Raw genomic sequence first — 24169 nt, 5'->3', positions numbered from 1 at the left:
GTCTTCTCTTAACAACTTTGAGGATCAAAACTTATAACACCCTCTGGCCGTTTGTCCGTATCTCCAGGGAGTGCTTTGAAGTGCACAAAAGCATCTCTCGACTTTCTTTTTAATATCCCAAACTAAACTCACACAAGACATTCCTTTGCTCCTTATAAAGCTGCACCGTGGATGTGTCTATCGCTGTGCAGGGTGTATTATCAGAGAGTTATTTCAGATTTTCTGAGCTTTGGCACTTTAAATCCTGTAGGGAAATGAGTTTCAAAGGTTTTGATCCCATATGCATTTTACTTTCTAAAGGGGAGTGTTTTTCTTTTCACCTCAGCAGAATAGTGGGTAAGTGGAAAAGTATCCACTTTTCATGGTTACAAAACACAGAAATTAACCAAAAATGGGAACAACCCAAATTTAGGGGTGAAAAGACCAGAAAACCCAGCTCCCTCTGGTGTCCACCAAAGAAAGAGCTGTGCAGTTCTGCTTTATTTGTGATGTGAAAATAGCTGTAACGTGGGTACTGAATCACGCAGGCAGGCAGTTTACTCCTCTTCCTTTTTCTATTCCCGTAGCAGTGGGCCTAACGCCCCAGGTTAGTAACAAGCACATGTTCAGAGCACTGCCCCCTGACTTCGAGCCCTAGACACTGCTTTTTGAACTACTGCTGAATCACGAGAAAGATCTTTCTTCTTGTGATCACTTGATCTAACAATTTTATGTTTGAGAATAGAAAAAGCCACTATAAATGTACGAGCTGAAACTGATTCTCCAAGGGCAGAAGAGGATAAATTTGGACAGCTTTTTAACAGCTATTAGTCTTGCAAAGTGACAGCTCTAGATGGAAAGTCAAGAATAATACTGTAGAGCCAGTTAAAATCATAAAGGGGAATGTAGTTATCCATTTTGGACTATGGCCAAAGTTTTAGGGGTGATACTGTGACTCTTCTAAAAACGGTTGCAATGCCCCAAGCTGCATTTGGTGGCCCAGAGGTGAATGCACCCACACGCTCATGCACACACACCACACGCAGATGCCAACAGCTCCAGCTATGTAGGTCGAGAGAAGTCTGACATGGGAGCAGGGAAAAAAAGCAAAAGAGCCAGATAGCTGTACCAGGACCTCGTCCTAGCTAAGCTCAAAAGTAGCTAGGTGGGAAGGTGAAAAAGATCTTAAAATGGTGGAAGGAAACAAGCCTGGTCTGTGGGCAGTATCTTGGGAAAAATTCACTGTGGAAAAGAGATAAAGGAGATCTCTTGTTTGTGTGCTCACACCCTGCTCTGTGCTGGGATACGCGTTGCACACGCACCCGAGCACAAGAGGGAGCTCGGTTTGCTCTCACCTTCCTGCCAAACTGGGAGCGAAGCAGCAGCAGCCAGCAGAAACCAGTGTGGGATCTCAGAGCCAGAAGGGAATGGAGTGATTTTTTTGTAAGAAAATGAATGAAAATTTGAAATCAGCATGCATCAGCTTTTTGTTCTGTCTGTGTGCTCCTGGGTAAATCCCTGAGACTGGGAGCCCAGTTATCTTTGCAGCATCTCGAGTAAAGCCCTCAGCTGCCAAACTGCCCTAACCCTGCTTTAATCCTCAAGAGTCTGATGCTTTGGAACACAAACGTGTAATACCAACGGGCATCCCAATTTTCTTCCCCTTCATAAAACCACACGGTTCTGACTTTTACCAGAACAAACCTGAAAGAAACATTTAGGAAGGCAGCAGTAGTGGCTGCTTTTGGAAGTATCTGGACAAATCAGGCAAGGATATCGCTTCGAAAAGTAGCCCCTAGTAATCCAGATGTTAAAAAAACCCTAATATTCACAATGCAAATGTGCTGGCAGTTCATCACCTGGTTCTGTAGACAATCCAAGCTGAACAAACATTATCTCTGTGACATTTGTCTGTACTTGGTTGTAATGGCAGGTAGGGATAAGGGGTTGTTGAGTTGAGTGGGAAAACAGTCTGAACTCGAGCAACTGAGCGTAGGAATCTTTTCCCATTATTACCAGTGAAAACTGTGAGCAGGATTACCTCTCTCAGTGGCGTGGCATAGTCCCAGCATTTGGGGACCTTTAGCATGGCAAAAAAAATGTGAGGAGTTAACCTACTTCACGTGCTTAGTCCATGCAGCTGGCAAAGAGCTTTCCATCCCTGGATTCAGAGCCAGGAGTGGCTCTGCCTTCCACCCAATATCCCAGTCGAGAGCAGCTCAGCCCGACTGACACTTTAACCCCTGCCAATGCACTCCAGCCCCAGGTGGCAGCATGAGCTCTGGGGCTGTTCAGTCCTTCATTTCTGTGTGGGCTGCGCTGGAACCAGTGGAATTAATAACAATTTATTGGCATGTGACGTCTAGACATCTTCCTAGTGGGAGCTGGCCTGAGATCCTGTGAGCTCACTGCATGCCAAACGCCAAACATCCTTCAGACAACAACCAGTTTTGATTGCCTGTGTTGAATTTGGAAGTAAAGGGCTCCATTTCCTATTACTTAACCTAAAGGCCACCCAATACTGCAAGCCCGAGGAAGGGCTTATTAGCTAATAAATAATTACTGTAAAAGAACAAACCGGATTTAAAACTCAGTAAGAAAAGAAATAAAACACCTGATCTCTGAAGAGCAGCAATGGCAAGTAAACAGACAGTGCTGCTGAGAGAACCGTAATGGAGGAGCTCAATGAAGTCCGTGTGCCTCGCTGCCATGCTCCCCAGCTGATAAAAACAAGCCACTTCCGAAGCAGCCAAATAACATTCCACAGCCCCGTGCCATGAGTGTTGTAAGACATCTTGTAGTAAGGACAGAGCAGCAGGGCCTTGTTTTCAAACTGGAGCCAGCATGAATTAATCTCTCTTGATATTCCTTGCTTTCTCTTCCCTTTGTCTAATCCCTCCCTCCAACAGCTCTCGTTAACAATTCTCTCTTTCACTTCGTTAGCTGTATGTGGGCGAGGATGAGGAGTAAAAAAGTGGGTGGAAAACTTCTCAGCTGTCTAACTCCGGCAGAGCTGGGGTGGAGGTGGCTAGAGGGAGATGTAATTAATAGGAACTTGACTAGAGACCCTGCAAGGAAATATTCAGCTAGCTCCCAATCCGTCTGCTTGAATGGCAGAGAACAGCACTTATTTTTATAGCCTGACAATTCCGATCCATGATTTTATTCATCCATTCAAAACATGCTAAAGGATGGACTGAGGACAAGTGATAAGAGCAGTCTGTCGGCTGAATGGGAGCTTGCAGGGTTTGCTCTGCTCCCTGGCCGTGGGAGTTTGTCTCCCTGCAGAAGGCGAACGGTTACCTCCCTCAGAGAACGGCAGAGCTGTGCGATGGGAGAGGTGCTGAACGGGCAGAAAAGTGAGCAAAACCGGAGCTCTGAGGTTCCTCTTGAGTTCCTGGTGCACATTTCTAGTACGGATGGACTGAGCACTCTCCGGGCAGGTGCTGGCCAGCCTCGAGCAATGAGCGCCCCGTGCCTTCCCCTCGCACCCAAGTCGTGGCAGTCGTGAATTGCAGAGGCTGGGGAGGACAGAGGGCCCTCTCTGCAGTCCCTGCTGCCAGCCTGGCTTCCCCAGAAGACTTGCCCAGGACATTCGGGGCCATGTGCTCCTGTGCTTGAAACATCTGGGTGAGTCTCCCACATCGGGGATTCTTCGTTCAAACCCCCAGAGGCAGCTCACCTTCCCCTGCAAGTTTGTGGGAGCTCAGACAAACCGGCACCCACGCAGGGTGACATTTAAACAGCACTGCTGAGCTGTTCACATGCTTGTCACCAAACCCACCCCACTGCTCTGATATCATCCTTTTGTTCCTCCGCGAGGCTTAAGCCTGACATTTTGGGGTCACTTTCTGCAGTGGTTATCAATTTCCCCAGCAACATTGATTCACGCGTTTCACTGCAAGAACATGCACGTGGCCAGGCCACGCTCTCACACAGACATGAGGGAGAAGAAAGAGACGTGGAAAGAAACCTTCAAGGAGGGCTGAATTCTGTATAGCTCTTACTGTGCTTTTCTTCCCTTCTCCCAAGCTCAAAGCAGTGAGACCAGTTTACTAACAGAAAAGAAAATGAAATAGCAAGCTAGCGCCTTGCAACGTGAGGAGGAAATGCAAGCAATTCATGCAAGCAAGGGTGTTTCACCTGGCATTAAAAAGCAGTCTTCAGAGGTAGCTACACAGCAGTTTAAATCACAGAGTGAAAACTTTAGTGTTGACTTAAAACTGCCAGGCACATGAAGCTGGCACGATGTCATTGCTGCAACCAGCATTTGAGCAAAATGTCCATGAACTACTTCATACTGTTAGTGATAACCACGTGCTTTCCTTTGGGAATGAGACAGCCTTTAGGATGACAGGAGGGGGTGAATTCATCTCTCTATCTTGGAATAACAGTGGAATAATCACTATGGCAAATCTGACGAGAGACCTCAATCCAATCGTACATGCCACTTCCATCAAACAGATGCCTGAAGATCTCGGTGTGAGCCTGCGCTGCTGGAAAAAGCCCTGCTTGCTGCCTCTGCAAGCTTGCTTTTAAGCAAGACTCTGGATCTGGGAATTTCTGGGGATTCATTCCCATAGTCTGAGCAGCTCTAAAAAGTTTATGCATTTTCTCAAATGTCAGTGAACAAACGTGTCACTACAGTTCTCGGAGGGCAACCTGGAGGGACGCTGAGCTACAGATGAAATCCTAGCGACCAGGTAAATTCCACCTTCTGCTCTGAGACTCCAGCTATTGTCGGACAGACTCAAATCACACAGGAAAAATAACCAATCTCAGCTAATCCCAGCCTCATAACACTGCCAATAAAAGCCACGCTCAGTCAGACTCCAACGTCTTTATTATTTCATGTGGCTAGTCAATGCAGATGAATTACTTGCTAGGGCATAGTGGGAACAGATTGGGTTGTTTCCTGTCTATTTATTTTCTGGTGGGAATAACGACTGATAAAAAGCAAGGAAAAGTCTGAAGGCTATGGGATTTCATCACTATCTTTTTTGAATTATATTCTATTATCCAAAGGCTCCACTTAACAAAGATAGCCCTGGACTTCAGAAAGAGGGAAGGAGAGGAATTGTCTGCTAATGCAAGCGGGGAGACAAAGTGCCGAAATCTGAGATTCATAAAGTCTAGTTTTATTACTTTGAATAAATCTTAATCAGGACATAAGAATTATTAGGAACACCTCAGAATGTGTTTTCAACCACTGGATCAGCAGGAGATGAAAATAATGAATATATTATAAATCGTAAAATTATGTAACTTGTAAAGAAGTATTGTTATGAAACTTTAATAACGAAATATGTAAAAGCTTAAGTTGAAGGGTGTGGGCTGAGCTTTTGAACATGTCTAAAAACGGAGTACTTCAGGATGCCTGGAGCCTAAGGAAGGGGCAGAGGTAGCTGTGCAATGCGGACCAGCAGCCTCAGGGCTGTTTGTGGTCCTCGAGGGGTAAACAGCAGCAAAGCTCTTAGGGAACACGAGGAGTCCTTTGCAGGACCTTGGGGTCCTTGGACCGAGGTTCCCTCGTGGCCCCCATTCCCACAGAGCACCTACCCCAGCGGTGCCTCCCCTCACCCAGCACGGGCACGTGGGTGATGTCGGGAGCCACCCGTGCGGAGGTGCTGGGGTGTCCCCTGGGGCAGCGGAGCACTGTTTCTCCTTGGATTGCTGTGCCTGCTTTTATGCTTTCTGGGGAAATCAGGGGATAGGGGAAAGCGGCGAAGCCCCTAATCATGCACCAATATGGAGCAAGAATGCATTTGGAGTGCTGCACTGAATCCAGGAGCTCTGTGGCACCCCTAAAGCACCTCACTCATAGGGACTGCAGCCAAATGCCATCTGTAAGCCTGGGATCAAACACATATTTCACCCTGTTACGTATTTACCTTAGCAATGTTGGGAAAAGAAGAAACGGGAGGGACATACATAGGCATAAGCATAAAATAAAGACAGATAAACATTTTAAATTTCGGTCAAGGTGTCTTGCTATCCCGGGATGTGGGACAATCCAGCAGCCAACAGATAGTTTTTGAGTCACAGCAATGGTGAAACTCTTCACTTTCATGTGGGAACTAACATAAATTTAAGACTGATCATCAGACATAAAGTTCTTAGATCATGTATTTTGACAGGCTGCATAGATGGAGAGCAACAGGAGCCACAAAAGCCACTAAACTCTTGTCTAGCCATGCAGCAAACAGAAAGGTTCAGAAAAGGGAGAAAGTGTGTAGGTACATGTCACCGACCTCCAATTTGTGCAATTGGAGCTCTGGAGATAGTTGTTTGTACCTAAGATCCCCAAATCTTAGAGAGTACATTAAAGACAGACCTTATGGGGCACTATAGTATCTAAGTAAATCCAATTTCTAGATATCTTCCAGCAAAGGGACAACTCCAGAGTGAAAAGTGAACACCAATTTTCATCTTCCCAGCCCAACCTCCATGTTTCTGAGCTCTGTTTTAGATTATGTTTAGAACTGGAAAGTCTCCATGAGAAAGAGCAGATGGCTTAGGCACTGATCCTGCCAGATGCTGATTTAGTTTGGGCCTGGTCCAGAAAAGCACTTTAGCTTTGTGCTTAATTTTAAGCATGTGAGTACCCCAAGAATTATCACATGCTTAAAGGTACACCAGGATCCGACCTGCAGCACTCAGCACCTTGCAGGTGTCAGCACGAATCTGAATCGCCCGCCTCAAACCACGGGTGGCTGCAAAACCACTCCTCCAGCCACCAATGTCTGTAAGTCCAACCGGGGTACATCAGCTCTCTGAGCAGGACCACGGCCCCTTCTGCGAGGCATAGCCAAAGTCTGTGAATCTAGAGCAGGAAAGCTTCTGGCACTTTCTCAAGGGTTAGCATGGACGTGTGTAAACGGTATCACTCAGCATCACCCCGTGTCACTGCAGGTCCCCGAGGCCTTTAACAGATAATTCATGGCTGGGATCTTTGCAGTTCGTGCAGGAAGCGTGCTCCGGCACGATCAGTTTGGAAGGAGAAGCAGGCAGGGAGGTGGAGAAGGAAGGAGGCCTTGCTGCCCTCCTCGGCTCGGTAACGTGGTTGGGGACCTAAATGGGAAAGGAACCGTCCACACCTCCCACTGAAACAGGCAGGTGCCACGGGCATTCAGACACTGAACATCAGCCCAGCTGTTTCTGGCCATGGTAGGCCTCTTAAATTACCCAGTTGTTTAAGTCCTGCTACTGGGAGAGCAGGCAAGGCTGGGTAGTACAAAGTGCTAAGAGCAGAGCATCTTAATGAACCTGATGCCCTTATCAGCTGGGTGCGCTTCACAGGACCCCTCTTGCACTGAAGCTGTCTTACACTTCCGCGAGGCTGAGGGAGACAGAGAGGTTTTTGACCCAGAACTCTTTGGAGAGTTTTAAACAGGGTAAGTGACATCATTGCCAGAATCCCAGCATTTATAAACAGCAGAGATCTGAAAATGATCCCAGGGCCGTGGAATTTCAAGCATGCTAACAGCCAGCAGCAGCTTGGGAACCGTGGGGAGAGCGCTGTGTGAGCGCAGCATCCCCTCCGTAAAGCCCACTGCTAGGCCGTGACATCAGTGCTCAGCTCTCCATCACACACATACCTTCCTTTTATCCCCGTGCTTCATGGTCATATTTTCAATGCTCTTGATCTTGTTGCCTACGATCGTGTTCTCCTGAACCAGAATTTTTTGCCCATCGGGGTTGCACCTGGAGGTGGAAAAGCAGAGGTGATGTTCAAGAACACAGCTCACCGCAGATAACCCGAGGAGGCATGATTAAAATGAAAGAATGGCATTCTTAAGTGACGGTCTTAGGTCTTCAAAACTTCTAAAAGCTCTTCCTGACAGAGATCATTACCGCTTTCTAAAAGCGCTGTATTCCTTCATCACAGCATTTTAAAGGTATTTAGGAGCCACCTCCACGAAGGTGGCCAAAGATCAATGCACGAGCAGCCAGGAAACCCCCCAGGCATTCTGAAGACTGAGAAAAAAGAAAATACTGGACACTTAATAATACCACGCTTATTTAATGGGGCTAATAAGGGCGATACTGCAGCTCAATGCAGCTATGGCTCTTTAAGGGCTCTTTCGAGCACTTGCAGTGCATTTCAGACTTCAGAATGGCAGTGTGTGGGGATGGGTGTCACTGAGCATGGCTGGCTGGCTGCTGAGCCCTCTGACATGAAATGCAGGCTGTCATGCTGCAAGGTGTATCTGCACCACCCAAGGTAAAGGGCTTTTCTATCTGCTTTAACACCAAGCCTTTAAATAACTCAGCACATCCACCAGCCTTCCCTAGCTTAGGAGCACAAAGTCTTCGGCAGGCTGGAGCCCCAGGGATGCTGGCTGAGGGCACTGCCGGCTGTGCCACTCCAGGAAATTTTTTATTTTCAAATTTTCAGTCCAGGGTAGGCGTTGGGAACTGGGACCCTGTGAGAACAAGCTGGTGAAGTCAATTCAGTTCCACAACCAGCTGCAGTTGGATGTTGTGCAAGGCATCGCGATGCACGGCAGAAAAAAAGCGTCCTTATCACCTCCAGTCCCAGCAGCCTCGGAGCCCACAGCAGCAAATTAGGATTGCAGGAGGGAAAATGCACATAGACTTCTAGAGGTGATGTGCAAAGGCTGCTACTGCAGAAAATGAGTCTGTAACCCAGCCGGGCCTCAGCCAAATATGCACAAGACACAGGATTCACACCCTGGGCTAAGGGAGGGCTCCCAGCTCCCCGAACAGCCTCGTTAGAAGATGCCCTGGGAGACTTCCTGCAGGGCACAGTGCCGGCTGGAGGGTGAAGGGAAAAAACTCAGCGGAAGCAAATCACATCCCAGCTCTAAGGAACAATGATCGGGGCTGGGGATTCAAAGTGCACCACTGAGGAGGGGGGAGAGAAAGAGAGCGAGAGAGGAAGTGAGACAACAGGAGGAAATGGGGGCTGTGTCATTTCCCACAGGAATCCTCCTACAGCTTCTGCTGGAAAAAGATAAGGCTGCCCCGGGGGCCAGAAGAGGTAGACGCCACTGTGCAATTGTATTTAAATTGATAAGATCAGAGAGTCAGAGAGCTGGAACAAGGGTTATACGAGGTCTTCTGCTACCAGGTCCCTGGTTTGAAACTGGCGTAATTCAGTGTTCACGAGCGCTTTTCTCTCCCTGGACAGAAAGGTCTGGAAAAGATTTCATGTCATCTCTGTGGCTTTCCTATGACTGCACGATGTTTCCTTAGGGTATTTCCTCCCTGCTCTGGTCAAACACCTCTGAAGAAGCAGCTTGGGCTTGTGTGCCTTGATGCCAGCCACCCTACCTAAGCCTGCAAATCTCTGCCTTGTGATTCCCAAAGGTGCAGTGTAACTCCTGGCCAGGTGCTGGACAAGGAGGTGCTTCCCCTGTGGAAGGACATCGGGTCCTTTCTTCGACCCAACCTGAGACATCACCTAACGTTTTTGCAACCGCTGCTGTAGGGAGCCTGGGAGAGGAGCTTCTCTTTGTGGCTCTTCCCTGTCTGATGACAGGGCAATGCTTACACCTGGCTCCTCTGCAGCCCCTGCTGCTCCCCGCTTAGAGCTGAGCTTACCTCTCCCCGCAGGCCACCCTGCTTACACAGCATGAGAAAAGAAAGCGTCTGCTTGCATGAAGTGAATCTCAAAAGGCTTCTTTTATTTTAACTTGCCTCCTTCCTTCCTGACAGTTTTGACCCAGTCACTTCCTTCTGTTTCTTGACACCTGAGGCCAACTCCAGACCCCCAGCAAAGGGCCCTCAGTATGGCGTGAAGGCCTGGTACCCCCGGCACCTTGGGCAGTGCAGGTGCTTCCACAGGAGACAGCGATCAGTGTGCGCTCTGAAGCAGCAAAAAGTCCACGTGGCAACTAAAGGAGCCCAAGTCTTTGGTAGGTTTGCCTGACGATAGCTCTTAGAGGCAAAAGATGTGTGTAACCTCTGCACAAAGAGCCTCTGTGTGGGCTGCACTCAGGAGGTGCAAGGAAAGGTGGTGGTAAGTCAGAGGGACATTGCTTGTTGGTTAAAGAACATTCAGGTCTGCTCTTCAGTCACTTTCAACTCATTTGATGATTTGGATGTTACAGAAGGTGCTTGTAACTGCAAAAAGATCATAAGCAACAGAAACCTGTGGGGCTCATAACCCTGCAATCTTTGGGCAGGGAAGCACTGCTTGCGATTTTTAATTGAAAGAAATAAGACAGACTGGAAAGAAAAGCTGGCTTGAAAGCACCGGGCTGCTTGGCATTGTGTTCACCTTTAGGCGAGAGCTCCCCGAGTGGGCACTTACAGGGTGTCTGTGGGGCTGCAGGGCTGCCACTTCCACTCGATCTTCGGGTCAGGATTCCCGCTTACAGTGCACTGGATCTTGTGTTTGCTTCTTAATTCCACCCGCTCAATCTTATCGAAATCAGTTTCCTTTTCGTAGATCTTGGGTCTCTCTGAAGAAAAAACAACACAACATCAACAAAATAAACCCAAAAGAGCAAATTTACATCTGTGGTTGTGGGCCTGCTTCCATCAAAGGTTTTGAAACCCTTTGCTGTCACCACTACCAGTGATGATTTAGTGAGGCTGAAGTTGTAGGGCAATTACCAGCAATACTGAAAGCACACGCACACAGGAACACGGGCACCAGTTCGGATGGTTTAGAAAATACATCAAAACACTGCCTCGTTCATCCTAATTGCCTTCAAGTGCCATCGTGGGCCTGCTACACTTCTAGAAATGGTGTGCCATGAACAGCCATCGGCTGGGGACTGCAGGATCGGGCTGTCACTGTGTGTACCGTGGACAAAATTGCATTCAACTTCTGGTGTCACCTCCTGAGAGGAACTTTATCAAACAGCTGCTGCTCTGCAGCGTTGCTATCACTGTGCATGGTTCTCCACAGGGTCTGCGCAAAGCTGTCCTTTTGATCTGAAAACTTTGCTTTCCTTTTCTGTTTACCTGTAGCATGCACTGGGTGAGGGGGAGGAGGAGGCAGGGAAGAAGGGGCAGGGAGAAACCCCTTGTAGAATAATGCCAAGACATCCTCGCCACAGAAACAGCAAAGCCATGAAAAATGTCACGGCGTTATTCGCATCCGCAGGGACTGCAAGATCACACCCTGGGGCTGGAAATCCCACAAGAGCCAACTTATGTGTGACACTTGCAGGGCTGCTTGTGGCCAGCAGCAGGGCAACGCTTTGTCCCATTGACTTCCAGCTCCCACGGGAACATGCGAAAATGAGAAATAATGTTAAAAAATCCCCAAAGTGAACTGAACTTTTCGTAACCTCGGAGAGGGTGGGTTTGAGATTGGGGTGAAAGCACAGGCTCTTCCCTTGTGCAGACAGCTCTGCCCATCCCTGGCCATATCTCTTTGTCTGCTTCTCATAACAGGAAATCAAACAGATTTATTGGTTGGGGTCCCTCTGTGGAACACCTCTGTTGCTGCCTTACGCTGAGGGCTTTTGACAAGTTGGGAAGTGAATGCAGATTAGATTTCTATTTTTTGGGCTAACTTATTTTTTCTGCTGTCAAGGAGGCCCCAGATATATAAACAGGAGCTGCTGCCCACCTCATCAATCTTGAGCCCTTTCCCTCTTTTTTTTTTCTTTTTTCCTATTTTTTTCCCCTCCCGGCCCGCTACTCTTGCAAGAGGACTGACCACTCTGATCCCACGTCTCGGTGGGATCCTCGCTTTCCATTTCTCATGGCTGCCAGGTCAGCCCCTGAAAGAGCTTCTGACCTCATCGGTGCCTGGAAATCCATCAGCATTTCCTTCTCCACCAGATGAAAGCAGCGTTGACTGTAGCTGGTTCAGCCATATCCTAGCGCCCATTCTATAGTAAAACATTCGCTGCTTTAAGGAACCTGGATTGGGTCTTGATTAGTATTCCACTTAGAGAATCACACCACAGAAACAACAAGGAGATGGCAGGATTGGCTTGGTGGTGCCGTTGCGTTCTGTTCTGTGGGTTTGATCCCTTTTGGTTGAGTTGTTCCCCCCTCTGCCTGCAGGTGCTGTCCCACCAGGCTCCAGAAATGAACTCCTCACTCCTTCAGCCCCGCAGACAGGGCGAGGGGTTGGCTTTTTGTGATGGAGAAGATGAAGAAGGGAGCGGGCAGGACGGTTTTCCAGACTCTCAAAACCAAATCCTCATCTGCAAAGTGGAAGCAGGGCTTCCAGCCCCGCGTTATGCAATGTATCACTGAGCAAGTGTTGGGAGATCTGGGGGTGTACGGGCAATTCACAGGACAAATTATTGGCACTAATGTTGCATTTCCATGTAACTAGCATCTCATTTCCCACCACTAAATTATTTCTGATCATAAAAATAATTTTGCAAAATTCCCCGGAGACAGGAGCACATTTTTCATGGTCTCAGACATTTTTCTTTGCAGCCTCAAATCCTTTGTTCTGCATGTTTGGACTGAGCTCAAATGTGTAATTTTCACTCAGAAAAAATGACTCAAGTTCAGTGTGAAAGGTTGCTCAAGTGTTATGCTTTCTGAGCAGACGGAACAAAGCCTCACACACCTGGGGAGAGGGACTTCTTGTGTTTGTGTTTGTGTTTGTTTGAAAGAGTTTGGGGACAAAGTAAGTTTGATTATGATCTTTGAAAATTAGATTTTTCTCGGTGAAATGATGAACACGTTGAATGTCATTTAAATTATCCTTCCAAAAAAGAAATAATAATTTTAACTTGATCTAATTAAAATAAGAACACACATGAGTGACAAATGAATTCCTAATTCCGCAATTACTTTACTGCATGGCACTATTAAATATTACTTGAAACCTAGAATGAGTCAAAATGATTCATCAATTGAAATAATTAGTATTTATGAGGTTTAAGCAATTATTTTCTTAAAACTTGAGGGGCTGGCTAAAAATGCCTCCCCATCATTTCTTTCAGAGTGCGTTGCAATGCAGTGAGCGTGGGGTAATAGGTAATTACGGGCACGGCACTCAGAGATTGAAGCAATTTTGAAGTCTCTCTTTTTCTCTCTTGTTTCCCCTGCATCGACTGAAAGGGTGGTAGGTGTCATCCTGCGAGTGTCACCCTGTAAGTGTCACCCCACCTTCCGCCGTTTTGAAAGCAGCTTCTTTGTGCTTCTAAGGCTGCTGGCATTGGCCCCAGCACGCCTCGGATTTGGGGTGTAGGATGTGGTGGGGGATATTCCTCAGCCGAGAACTCTCCCACCCTATGCACAGTGGGCACAGCGGCCGTCTTACGTGCTGTGCCCCTGAAGGCAGCTGAAGGAATGATTCTCGTTCACTTGGCTCACGTCTCAGCTAGATCCTATCTGCAGCAGCTGCCTCCATCGGTGCTTGAACCCCTCGGGGCTGTTCAGTCACCTCTGCCATGCCAGCTACGTGTGGGTTTAGTGGGGCAGTAACGAGGTGGTTGGCTCAGTGGGCAACCGCAGCAGTCTCGCCTGCAGAAAGGCTCTGCATTAGCATGACGAGGAGTTTTTAACCTAAAGCCAGTGATTATCTATTCTACACCTACTGGTGTATTTCTTAGATAATTCTCTCCCTCATCCAAGCCCTGCTTTGCTTTCCCTTTCATGTTTGCTTACTAAGCGGCGTGGTGGCTTATGCACAAACTCCGGTGTGTCTTTGCTCATGGGTAGGTGTGGGGAAAGGCTTGGGGTACAAATCCATGGGTAAGCACTGCCAGAATCCAGGTATATTTCTGCTTGCCCCCTAAATTATGCATCTAACATATGGGTTTCATCAACCCAGATACATTTGCACGTGTATAGCTGTTCTTAAGCATGCAAAAAAACCCCAAACTGTTGGGAATGGAGAGCTCCAGCAGGCGTTGGACTAACAGCACTACAACGGCCATAAAGAAGCAAGCTGCCTCTGCACAGCACCCTGCAACACACCCTGCAGCACACCTTGCCTCACCCGCTCAGTGCAGCAGAGCCCTCCTTGAAGCTCTGTGGCTGTGCCAACCTCAGTGCCCTCTGCTACCCTCGCCTTGGGCTCACCGAACGCCTCCCTGTGGAGCCTTGCCCTGACCCGGCGGTCCTGTCTGCTACACGGTGCTGAGCTGCAAGGGGAGAGCACTAAGTACACCCCACTCCTGACCTGAAGCATCCCTCGCCATCCCACTCTCCGCTTCCCAGCCGTTCCCCAGAGATCTGCCTGCTTACTTCCAGCCTCTGCCTCCCATCCCTCGGCCGTTGCCCTCCCCACACTGAGTTTCCTCAAGCAGAAGCCAAACAAACCTTAAAAGCTTTTTCGTCTCCAGCTGCTTTTGCAATGTGCCATGTTCAGATGGCTTTAAATGTATCGAAAGAAATGGGTTTTTGTCCTCTCTGGCTTAAAGTGTGATCGTATCCCCAGCCCTTTTTGCAGAGGTGCACTTGCTGGTGTGAGAGATGACCTGAATAACTAAAGACTTCGCTGCTACTGCACTGTGAAATGCAATCAAAAAGCAGTTCTGCTTACTGTAAGTTTCAAATTGATCAGCATTATGTAAATCTCACCTTACTTTCTTGTGTAATGGGTAGTCTGTGGCATTAGGAGCAAATAATACAGAAAAGGACCGGGACATTGCCCCCTGGCATCGCCCCTTTTGCAGGAGACCTTTTTACCTCTAAATGCATTGCAGATGCTGTTAGGGAGGTGCACACTTGGCACCGAGAGAAGCACCCAAATGTAGAGGGCAGCACGCAGAAAGGCTTGCTGTGTTTGCAGAGAAACTTCGCCTTACTTTCAGTGACCTCTGACTGAAATGCTGTTTGCTCACCTTCCCCACTGCCATCCAGACTGGGTTTCAAAAACATCTTTTCACATGGAGCACTTCATTAAAATCCCATAGAGTGGTCCAGCGAGGCATTTAGTCTCAACCTTATGTACTTTGCTGGACATGGGGCTTCATTAAAACTATTCACAGAGAGGCCACTCGTTCTCAATTTACCTTTTCTGCTTCCCAAAAGCAAAAATAATTTGCACTTCAGAATCTTTCATCTGATGTTTGTACGGTACTTAATGGAAACAGAGCTCTGCAGGCTGAGCCAGGTGAATGTTTTGTACTGTAGATCTGAATCTCATTAATGCAAGTATGGACGGGTCAAGTGATACGGGGAAGAGAGGATGAAATTCACCCCCCAAGTAAAAACACTTAATCTGTGTTCAGCTTGCAAGTGATCATTGTATTTTTTTGTTGCTGTTGTTGAAAGAAAGAAAAATGATTTAAATTAAATGAGTGAAAATAGCTTTTGTTTCAGGCTCAACAGAACGCTGAATTTGACCCCAGCTGATTTTGTCTGGGGGGTTTGCTTTGCTTTGTTCTGTTTGCTTTTTGTTTTATCCTGCACAGCACTACACACCAGGCTGCTCTGGAGTGGGTGCACAACGTTGTCCCCACGCTACCTCTGGGGAAGCAGATGCCAGGACAAATCGAGTGGCCAAAGTCTCTCCAAAGTCAGTACAGAAGCCAGGAGGCCAGGAATAGAAGCAGGCTCGCCAGTTATCAGCCCCCTGCCTAATCTTTGGTGCCCACACCCTGCTGCTCCATTGTAAGCTGCTCGCACAGGCTGGGAACGCCAGCGGGGTGGAAGCACGTGGAAGAGAAACCCTTCAGCTGGATGCTGCCTGAGCACACGTGAAGAAGAATCACAGAGTGCCTGCCCTGCCCTGCTGGGAATTTGGTGGTTAAATGGCAGTGCAATTTGGTTTGGTTTTCCTGACCTCCTACAGTCACTTACAGATACGTCTCTCTTGCCCCTGTAGGAAGGCAGCTGGCTCTGTTTCAGCCCTGTACCATCTTTCCCAGATCTGCCATTCATCCCTGATGCAAACTTGGGAAAAAAAGGGGTTTTCCTCTGGTCTCTCTGCTTCTTATTTTTTGTGGCTTCAACAGAGTTCAAAAGCAAATGTGTAGCGATGAACTGCTTAATTTTCAGCAGAGCAGACTGCTTTCTAGGATTTTTGTCTGTCCCCTTTGCCTGCTTTTCACAGGAGAACACCACCAGTTAATATACCTGCAGGCTTGGCTGAGAGACTGCGTGGAAACCATGTGCTGCCACTTCCCAACTTCCCCCCCCTCCGGATTGTAAGGGCTGTCAGGGAGATATCGCTGCAGCAAAGACGTGAGCTGAATGTTTCAGATTGTTCTGGCAAACTGCAGCAGGCCCCCACCTTCCTCTTCCTAAAATTGCTTTGGCTACTTCCAGCAGAATGAAGGTAGCTCATCTGACTTTGTCATTAGGGGCTCTCCTGGGAGCGCGCGGAGGCTAAGGGGAGGCCGGGCTGTGGAGCTGCAAGTGCGCAGGGACCGCGTGATGTGAGTGAGAAAATTCTTCCTAATTTGCTCAGAATTAGTGTCTGGTTGTGCTGCTGCATTTTTTCCTGCCTTTCGTGTATCTCCCAGAAAATTCAATCATTTCTCCCTTGCCTGTGCCTGACAAATGGGACCAGCAGGAGAGACCGAGCACCGTGGTGATGGCTTTGCCCTTGCTCTTCCCAGCTGAGCATCCTCCCAACACAACGCGCTGCCTGCAGCCAGTGCTGCCTGTGCCCAGGAGGAAAGCAAAGTGCTGGGCTGGGGAAGGAACATGCTGAAGTAACAGTTGGAGGGAGACGGGCTGGGTTTTATTTTGGGGTTTCTAGCTTGCTCGGCTGGCTCAGAAGATCAGAAAATCAGATTTTCTAGTTTGGCTTTTCCTGAATGGGTCCTCCTCCAAGGAGCCACTTCCTCCAAGGAGCCACTCTGGAGGTGGATATGATATGCAAAGGACAACCCGTCCTGGCAGAATATTGAAGCATGAAGGTAAGGTGAAGGCAGAGCATTTTATTTAGCCCTGCTTCTGTCTGGCTCGGTCCTTTCACCTAATCACCAGTTGGGTTATGCTGATAATCCAAAGAAATTCATGTTTCTCGCAGCACAATGATGTCCAGCCTGGAGATTTCAGTGGCCCTTTGTGCACAGAAGACCAAGTGAGTCTCCCCTCTGTCCTCAGCTGCCTTTAAATGAGATTCACTGCTCCAGGAGCTTTTTTTCTCTGAACTGGTGCAGCCCAGATGCATTAAACTCATCTCCCTCTGCAGACTATTTCTGGATCTGGTTAGGTGACAGGGTATTGTTCACGTGGATCACCACGGAGTTATTATGGAGATCACTGGGGACTCCTTTGATGTCAACTCATCCCTTGCATGCCGAAGTAGGTCAGGCACAGAACTCCCTTTGCCTTTGATTTTAAACCAAATATGAAGAGCTGGCCTGACTGCAGAACAGGGCAACATTTGCATCATTAAGTGCTCGGGAGCTAATTCTCCCTAGTGACGGACACTGAGGCACAGCCATCACCGCGCTGCCGTGACAAGGAGCACGTGGCAATGCACACGTGAGTTCCCCGCGCACCCTTCGTAGTCCAGGCCTTGCCCAGGGGAGAAGGAATTCATACGGAGCCTGCGAATTGTGCTGCTCTTGGGTGAGCCTGTTCCTAGCACCTGGTCCTGCGCTTCTTGTGGATACAGTGCAAGAGCTCGGGGGAGCAAGGCTCTACAAGGGAATGAAATTTCAGTTGACTGGAGCAGCAGGAACCCAAAGCAACACTTGCTGGAGGAGTCTTGAGGGAGCACAAGAGAGAAACTTCGGGACAAAGGAGAAAGGCAAAGTGGTGAAGGAGATTATTCATCCCATTTTCTACAATTAACTTGTGCTTCTTTACAACCCTCACTGACAACGTGGTGGTCGGAGCATGCTGACTGCTCCATAAAGGGCTCAGCAAGAACCTTGGTACATGCAGATGACTTGGGCAGGGGTGAGGATGAGGAGCAGCCTGCTTGCCCATAAATAGATTTGGGGATTTTTTGTTTATGTTTTGTTCTGAAACAGCTTTGTACTCCAGCCCGCAATAACTCTTTTCTCCCACGTTTCTCCCTCTTGGCTGACTCAGATGTGCAGCCACCAGCTGTTTGCTAGGATTGTTCCTTCTTCTTGCTCCCTCCCCTCCAAATTCTTCAGGACATTATTTTCTTGAAGCTTTTCTCAATAAGAATTTAACCAAACCAAACAAAAGCACAGCAACCCGCCGCTTCTTGGACAGTGTTTGATGTGTAAATATGTAAAGAAGGAGAGTTTTGAAAATGCAGTCAGCTACCTCCTGGGGGCTGGAGTCCTACAATGAGCCAACACGACTCCGCAAGGGAGAGATGTGCTCCTGCAAGATTAAATTCCAGAGGCAATGGGAGCACGGGTGACCAGAGGCACAGCTAAGCCACTTCTTAAAGAGACATTTTTTGAATAGCAGCGTGATTCTCCTCCTGGCCAGGCAGCAAGTGCACATCTTCGTGCACCTCCTTCCTGCATACTGTCAACCAGGTCCTCGCCCCAGGCCAGCATCGCTATCAGCTCCTACCCAGCAGCTCGGGGAGTTTTTTGCCCTTTCTGCTTTTTCTTGCCTCCATGGAACTGCAACGGTGGATACCTGTGCTCTCTGCAGATCCTCCTCAGCTTTACGGCCATATCAAACGTTTTGGGAAATAGCTCCTAATACCGTGCTCATTACTACAGGGTGAAATGCCTTGCACATGCAGTGCATGCTTTATGCCAGTACTGCTGTGCTGGCTGCAGTAAAGTACATGGGTGGCAACTCCAAAGAAAGCCAGCAGCAGTGTGGGTCTTTTAACAGGTCAAGAGATGCACCGTGTATAAGCTCCTGTCTTGCAGGGCCCAGCAGATCATTTCTTATCTTGTTCTCATCTTGTTTAAAGGCGTCTCTTCTGCTGCTGTTACTCCTGAGTAAAATACACTGCCAAATTAATCTAATGCAATTTGATGAGTAAGGCTCCCATGCTCTTTCTGTGTTGTTTGTGGATGACAACCCACAGCACTATCAGCTTTAACCTTCCCCTACCCCTAGTACGAATTGGCAGTGACGGGTCTGTCACAGCGCGCTGACTGCCAGTGACACTGCCTGCATGGCTCAGGGACACGAACGGTGGCTTATTCTGAAGAGACTCACAGGAGAGGGGGCTGTGTGCTTGCTTATCATTTCTTCAATACACAGACCATTTGCAGGAAAAGAAAGCATTCAGATGACATTTATCATTTCATTCAAAAGTCTGTTTAAGTGATTTAACATCTTCTTTTAATCAGAATTCACCATCATTCCCAGATGCAGCTCTGAGATTTAAAAGTCTGGCCCTGGCTTTTGGGGAGTAATGCTGCTACTCGACAAGAAATGTTACTCTTCAGCAATAGGAAGCTGCTTCATGGCTGTGGACTCAGCATGAGGCTTATCAGGTGCTGGACTGCCACAGACACCACCTTTTAGACATGATGCAAACCCGATGCTCCTATCACTGTGTTGACTTGCAAACCCAAGAGGATTTTTTCTTGAAGTCTGTTAATCCCTGCGTTCAAATTCCAACTTTGGTAATTGCAGACAGCCTGTGGTCTAAGCAGAGGCATTAATCACCCCTCTCAGCTCAGAGGTGGTTCTGTTTCAGTGGTGGGCAAAGTAATCACTACATAAAATATCTATAAAGCATTTTGGCCTCCTTCTGCATGCCTAAGTGTCTGCTAAAACTCCAAACACTTTGATCTATTCAGGTGTGATACCAGGCTATCAGTCATGATGACTGGAGATGAAGTGTCAGGTTATTTCTGGAGGAGTTAAGGGAAAAATTCAAATCTGCATTCAAGTTGGAGCTTCAGGTTGTTTTTTTTGCATATAAAGCAAATGATGCTCAGATCTGAAAAAGAAGCAGTCCCTTGACTCCAACTGAAAGCACAAGAAAAAAAAGTCTGTTTTGTGCTGTTGGATAAGCTTCAAGAACAAAATTTTCCTTTTCTGATCTCTTCCCACACGCATCTGGACAAAATGACCCTGTCCTTGGGTTGAGTGCCCCAGGTATAGCACGCTGGGTTGTGCTGCGGACAGCCTGGCAAAGGCACGAGAGCTTTCCTAGGAGTTTTGACTCATTCCTGTTCACAGTCGAGGCAAATACCCGCCTTGTTTCCAGTCATTTGCTTAAAAACAATGGCACTCTGGCAAGTATTTCCCTTTGCACGCTCTCATTTCTGGGGTGGCCTTGTTTTACCAGGAAAGAAGCACCTGCTGTTCATTCTTCCTGTGCTTCCCTTGCAGCCAGTGCCTTCTCCAGGCAGCAACATTCCTGCAGCTGCTGGACTTGGCCTACTCCAGAAAGGGGGTTTTGCAATGAAATAATTACTCCTGATTGAAGTCTTTGTTGGGCGGCTCTGAAATAAAGGCTAACAATGAGCACCATGCTAGGCATGCACTGTGTGTGAGGGACAGAATACCACATGCTTGTACATACAAGAAAGATGAAAGGCTTCTGCTGTAGTTAATAGCATGGGATGGTTTAATCCTGAAATAGCATCTTGCTCACACAAACAAGGTCTGTTTGTTTTTATGTGCCTATTTCTGGAAAGGCTACACTTCAAACTAACATTCTCTTTTGCATGCAAACACTAATATTTACCTTGACAAGATAATTTATTATCATTCTTAATTTTCTCTTCCTTTGAACGTTTCCGTTCTCCAACAAGACAGCAAAACCCTTGTATGGATAAACAACCCCCCGTGAACAAATCACCGCAGTTTAACACGTTCCTGCTCATCAGCTGAGCTGCAGTAGCTGCCCATAAACATGTTCATAGCTCTCTACAATCCTGATTCACACCCTAAAGTGATGTTTAAGGTGGTGCAAGGTACTGTATCTTACTTAGCATTTTCAGTAGGCCAAGTGTGCCTAAGTAACAAGTTCTCCCTTTGTCAGGCACTATTCCTTTGTGAAAGGTGAAATGAGAAAAACACAAATACTGGGAGCTACAAAGTACAACAGTACATAAGTAATTCAAGACAGGACAATAGAGAATATTTTAAGGTGTAAAGAAAAGAAAGAGAAAATAATTCGCCATAGAAAAAAACCCACAAACCTACATCAATCACTTTATCTATCTCACTAGCTGAGCAAACTCGGGAAATACAAAAGAAAGCAGAGCTGACTTCTGCTGAACTCCTGCTTGGCCTTGTGATTCAGTTTGTTCCCAAATTCAATGGATGAAAAGAGGCAGTGGATGTGCAAAGAGACAATGTGGCTCTGTCTTCCATTATCCCAGCGAGGGAGATTAATAATCGTGATTCCAGTATCTATTCTCCCTCTCTATCCAGTAAAACAGCTTCAGTGCACACAGTTTACGTCAGTTTTCTCTGGATCCCCCTGAAAATGAACCTGTCTCTTGAATGCTCCCAGCAGATAAATAACAACACGTAAAATACAGACTTTGAAAGTATTTCTGTAGCAGGATGATGGAGAGACATGAAAGACAGGGTAGCTTATCTAGTTCCTTCCGCCAGCGTGCTTGGGACTTTTCCTATCCCAACAGGATGTGCTCCAGTGCTTTGCCCAAGCTCATTTTTAATCTCAAGGGATAGAACTTCCACCACTTCTCTTGGGAAACTGTGCCCCCAGCTCCAAGACCTCACTACTAGATGTCCTCCCAAACTCCTGTTACAAGTTTGTTCACTTTCAAGCCACCTCTGTTTCCCTCTGCAGAGGCACTGTCCCAACAAAAAGATGCTGCAGTCTCTTTTTGAGGTGCAGTAGCTCAGTGCAAAGTGGCTTTAGATGACCTGGTTTCAGACTGACTCCTCATATCAGCTCCCCGTTCTGTTGCTTCTATTTAGCATGGGGTGAGGTGAGATGGAGCTTCAGTGGTTCCTAAATAAGATGCTAATTTATGCGCCACGTTGTACGAGCTTCTATCTGCTAAACATGGGGACTTGTCACTCGTTCCTGCAGACTGGTAAAATAGGATTGCACAAAAAAAAAAAGAGAAAGAATTTAACAGAAGTTATGATGAGCATCAGGGCCTTACCTGTCACAACCAGCTGCATGGTGAGGTTCTTATACAGGCCGTATTTTGCATTGCTCAGGACGATGGTGTAGTTGCCGGCGTGCTTTGGTCTCACGTCTCTTATGCCCAGTCTGTATTTCAGTGGCTCGGGCTCATAGCAAGTGTGGTTATCCTTGATCAGTTTGCCGTCTTTGTACCTGTTGTGAAAGTCTCATCAACGCTCGTCATGTGTGCACATGCCCGTTAAGCCCTCAAAAAACTTAACTGGTACCCAAATTAGAGTGGATAAAGAGTCACCCTGCAGAAACAGCAAGGGAAACACAGGCCTGGAAGCGCTGCTGGGATGGCACAGCTATTGCGTTGTCCTTCCTGACTAAAACTGAGCAGCATCTGCAGTGCTGTGGGCTTCATCCAACAGACAGGAGAAAGAAATTGTAATGAACCTGAATTATCAGTGCTTTTGCATGCTCAGCTATAATCAGAAGTGCACATCTAGCTTCCCCCAGATTATGCTGGACTGCAAACAGCAGCGAGATGTGCAGCTCTCGGTGCAGTAAATCACGGGCTAGCCAAAATCTGTGTCATCAGTTTTAAAACAAGATGGGAATTAATCACAGTTGTTTTTGGACATGTACGTAAGATCCTTTACTGTGTCTGAAAAAGCTAACGTCCGTGTCCTGGAGAGTTTACGGTCATTAAGAAGGTCAGTGAAGAATTTACAGTCCTGAACCTTCTCTAACAACAAGTGGGATTGCTGAGCCTACGCAGCCTTCTCCTCTTCACTGCTAACCCACCCTGCTCGTTTGGGTTATGAGTATGAAGCAGGCCAGACATTGCCACACACAGAGCTTTAGGTTTGGTGGAAAGAGAAGCTGGGGCACGTGTCCTACTGTCTTAGCATGCTGGAAACCTCCTTTGCAGTCGTTTAAACAACTGCACTGAGAGACCTCCAACATCAACAGCTGTAGCACACAGGGAAGGCAGCTCTGGTGGTCCCAGCAGCCACCAAACTGCTCCACGCTGAGCCCCGAGAACAAAGCCTTGGCACAGGACGGGGGGATGGTCCCCGCTTCCACTCCCAGGAAGGTTTCCATCTCCTAAAAACCAGCAGCAATTAAAAATATCTGCCAGGCCACCGAAGCAGCACTCGGCTGGCCAGGGAGAAGCACACCCTGAAGGTGCTAACTCACCCGGGCTGCCTTCCCTGCCGGGACACACAAAGCCACAGCAGCTGTCATACTGTTAGAGGTGCACAAGGTGGGGTTGTAAAACACAGCACGGAACGAGTGACAGGGTTGAGGACAAGCAATTTAAGGGCAACAAGAGGAATGAATGTCTGCTGGACTTGCTGACACGTTGCCCTTGCTATTAACCTGATCCAACACACTCCAGGTGGAGCCTTCGTGGTGCTTAGGAGGATTCATTGCGCTGTCTGAAAGGATCTGATACTGCTGGTGGTACCCAGTTGGAGTAAATTATTCAAGAGATGTAGAGAAACAATTTCTCATGCTGATAACGTGCTCTGCAGCTTTCTAGTATACACTGCCTCTTTGCAGACTACCACTAATGCTGATAAACTGGTGTGGTGGTTTTTCCCACTAGCTTTCTACTGGAATCTTCCAAACAATTCTGTGTCCAGTGTAAATGAACCCCCCATTTTTCCTATAGGAACCTTTTTTTTTTTTTGCATGACAAAGGGGGAAAGTCATAAGACAAGGGCAAATGGCCTCAGGTTGCACCAGGGGAGGTTTAGGTTGACTGTTAGGAGGAATTTCTTTACTGAAGGGGTTGTGCAGCACTGGAATAGGCTGCCCAGGGAGGTGGTTGAGTCACCATCCCTGGAGGTCTTCAAGGTACGTGTAGATGGAGAACTTAGGAACATGCTTTAGTGACGGACTTTAGTACTAGGCTAAAGGTTGGACTAGATGATCTCAGAGGTCTTTTCCAACCTGAGAGATTCCATGAGTCTATGAAAAAGAGCATGGGAAAGAGGTCTGGCTTGCCCAGCTGCAGAGAGCACTACAAAAAGGAGTCACATCGTGGCTGCACTATGATACCACAGCTGTGAGTACTCCCAAATTGCCTGTCTTGTATTTGTTAAAAAACGGTGAAAATCTGTTCCAGACAGGAGACCAAAAGAAGGTCATGCTCTTCTGCTTTTGCTCAGGGTGGTGGTACTCACCAGGTGACAGTTGGGCGAGGAAAGGCGTCCACCTTTGCAGCTAGTTTCAGTGACTTGTGTCCTGATGTGATCTCGTAGTAAGGCCCTTTCTTATGTGAAACCGTAATGAAGGGTTTGTCTTGAAAAAGAAAAAAAGAGCAAGACAAATAAGGGCAGATCTATCTACCACAGTGTAGCGCTC

At 47.5% G+C, this 24169-nt stretch overlaps 1 protein-coding gene across 2 annotated transcripts in view; it reads right to left on the bottom strand.

Annotated features, from left to right (window-relative positions):
* Window positions 1-24169, bottom strand: part of LOC309882993 (vascular endothelial growth factor receptor kdr-like) — a 131753-nt gene that overhangs the window by 47177 nt on the left and 60407 nt on the right. For both annotated transcript variants that reach the window (XM_082770611.1, XM_082770612.1), the window contains exons 8-11: window positions 23989-24106; window positions 21828-22003; window positions 10259-10409; window positions 7578-7683 (exon numbers count right to left, since the gene is read on the bottom strand). In XM_082770611.1, coding sequence (XP_082626737.1) covers window positions 7578-7683; window positions 10259-10409; window positions 21828-22003; window positions 23989-24106 — 551 coding nt within the window. The remainder of the gene's footprint in view (window positions 1-7577; window positions 7684-10258; window positions 10410-21827; window positions 22004-23988; window positions 24107-24169) is intronic.

The sequence above is a fragment of the Aythya marila genome, assembly GCF_965140915.1.
Source record: "Aythya marila genome assembly, chromosome: 13".
Lineage (NCBI taxonomy): Eukaryota > Metazoa > Chordata > Aves > Anseriformes > Anatidae > Aythya > Aythya marila.
This window is presented reverse-complemented; position numbering and strand designations above follow the sequence as displayed.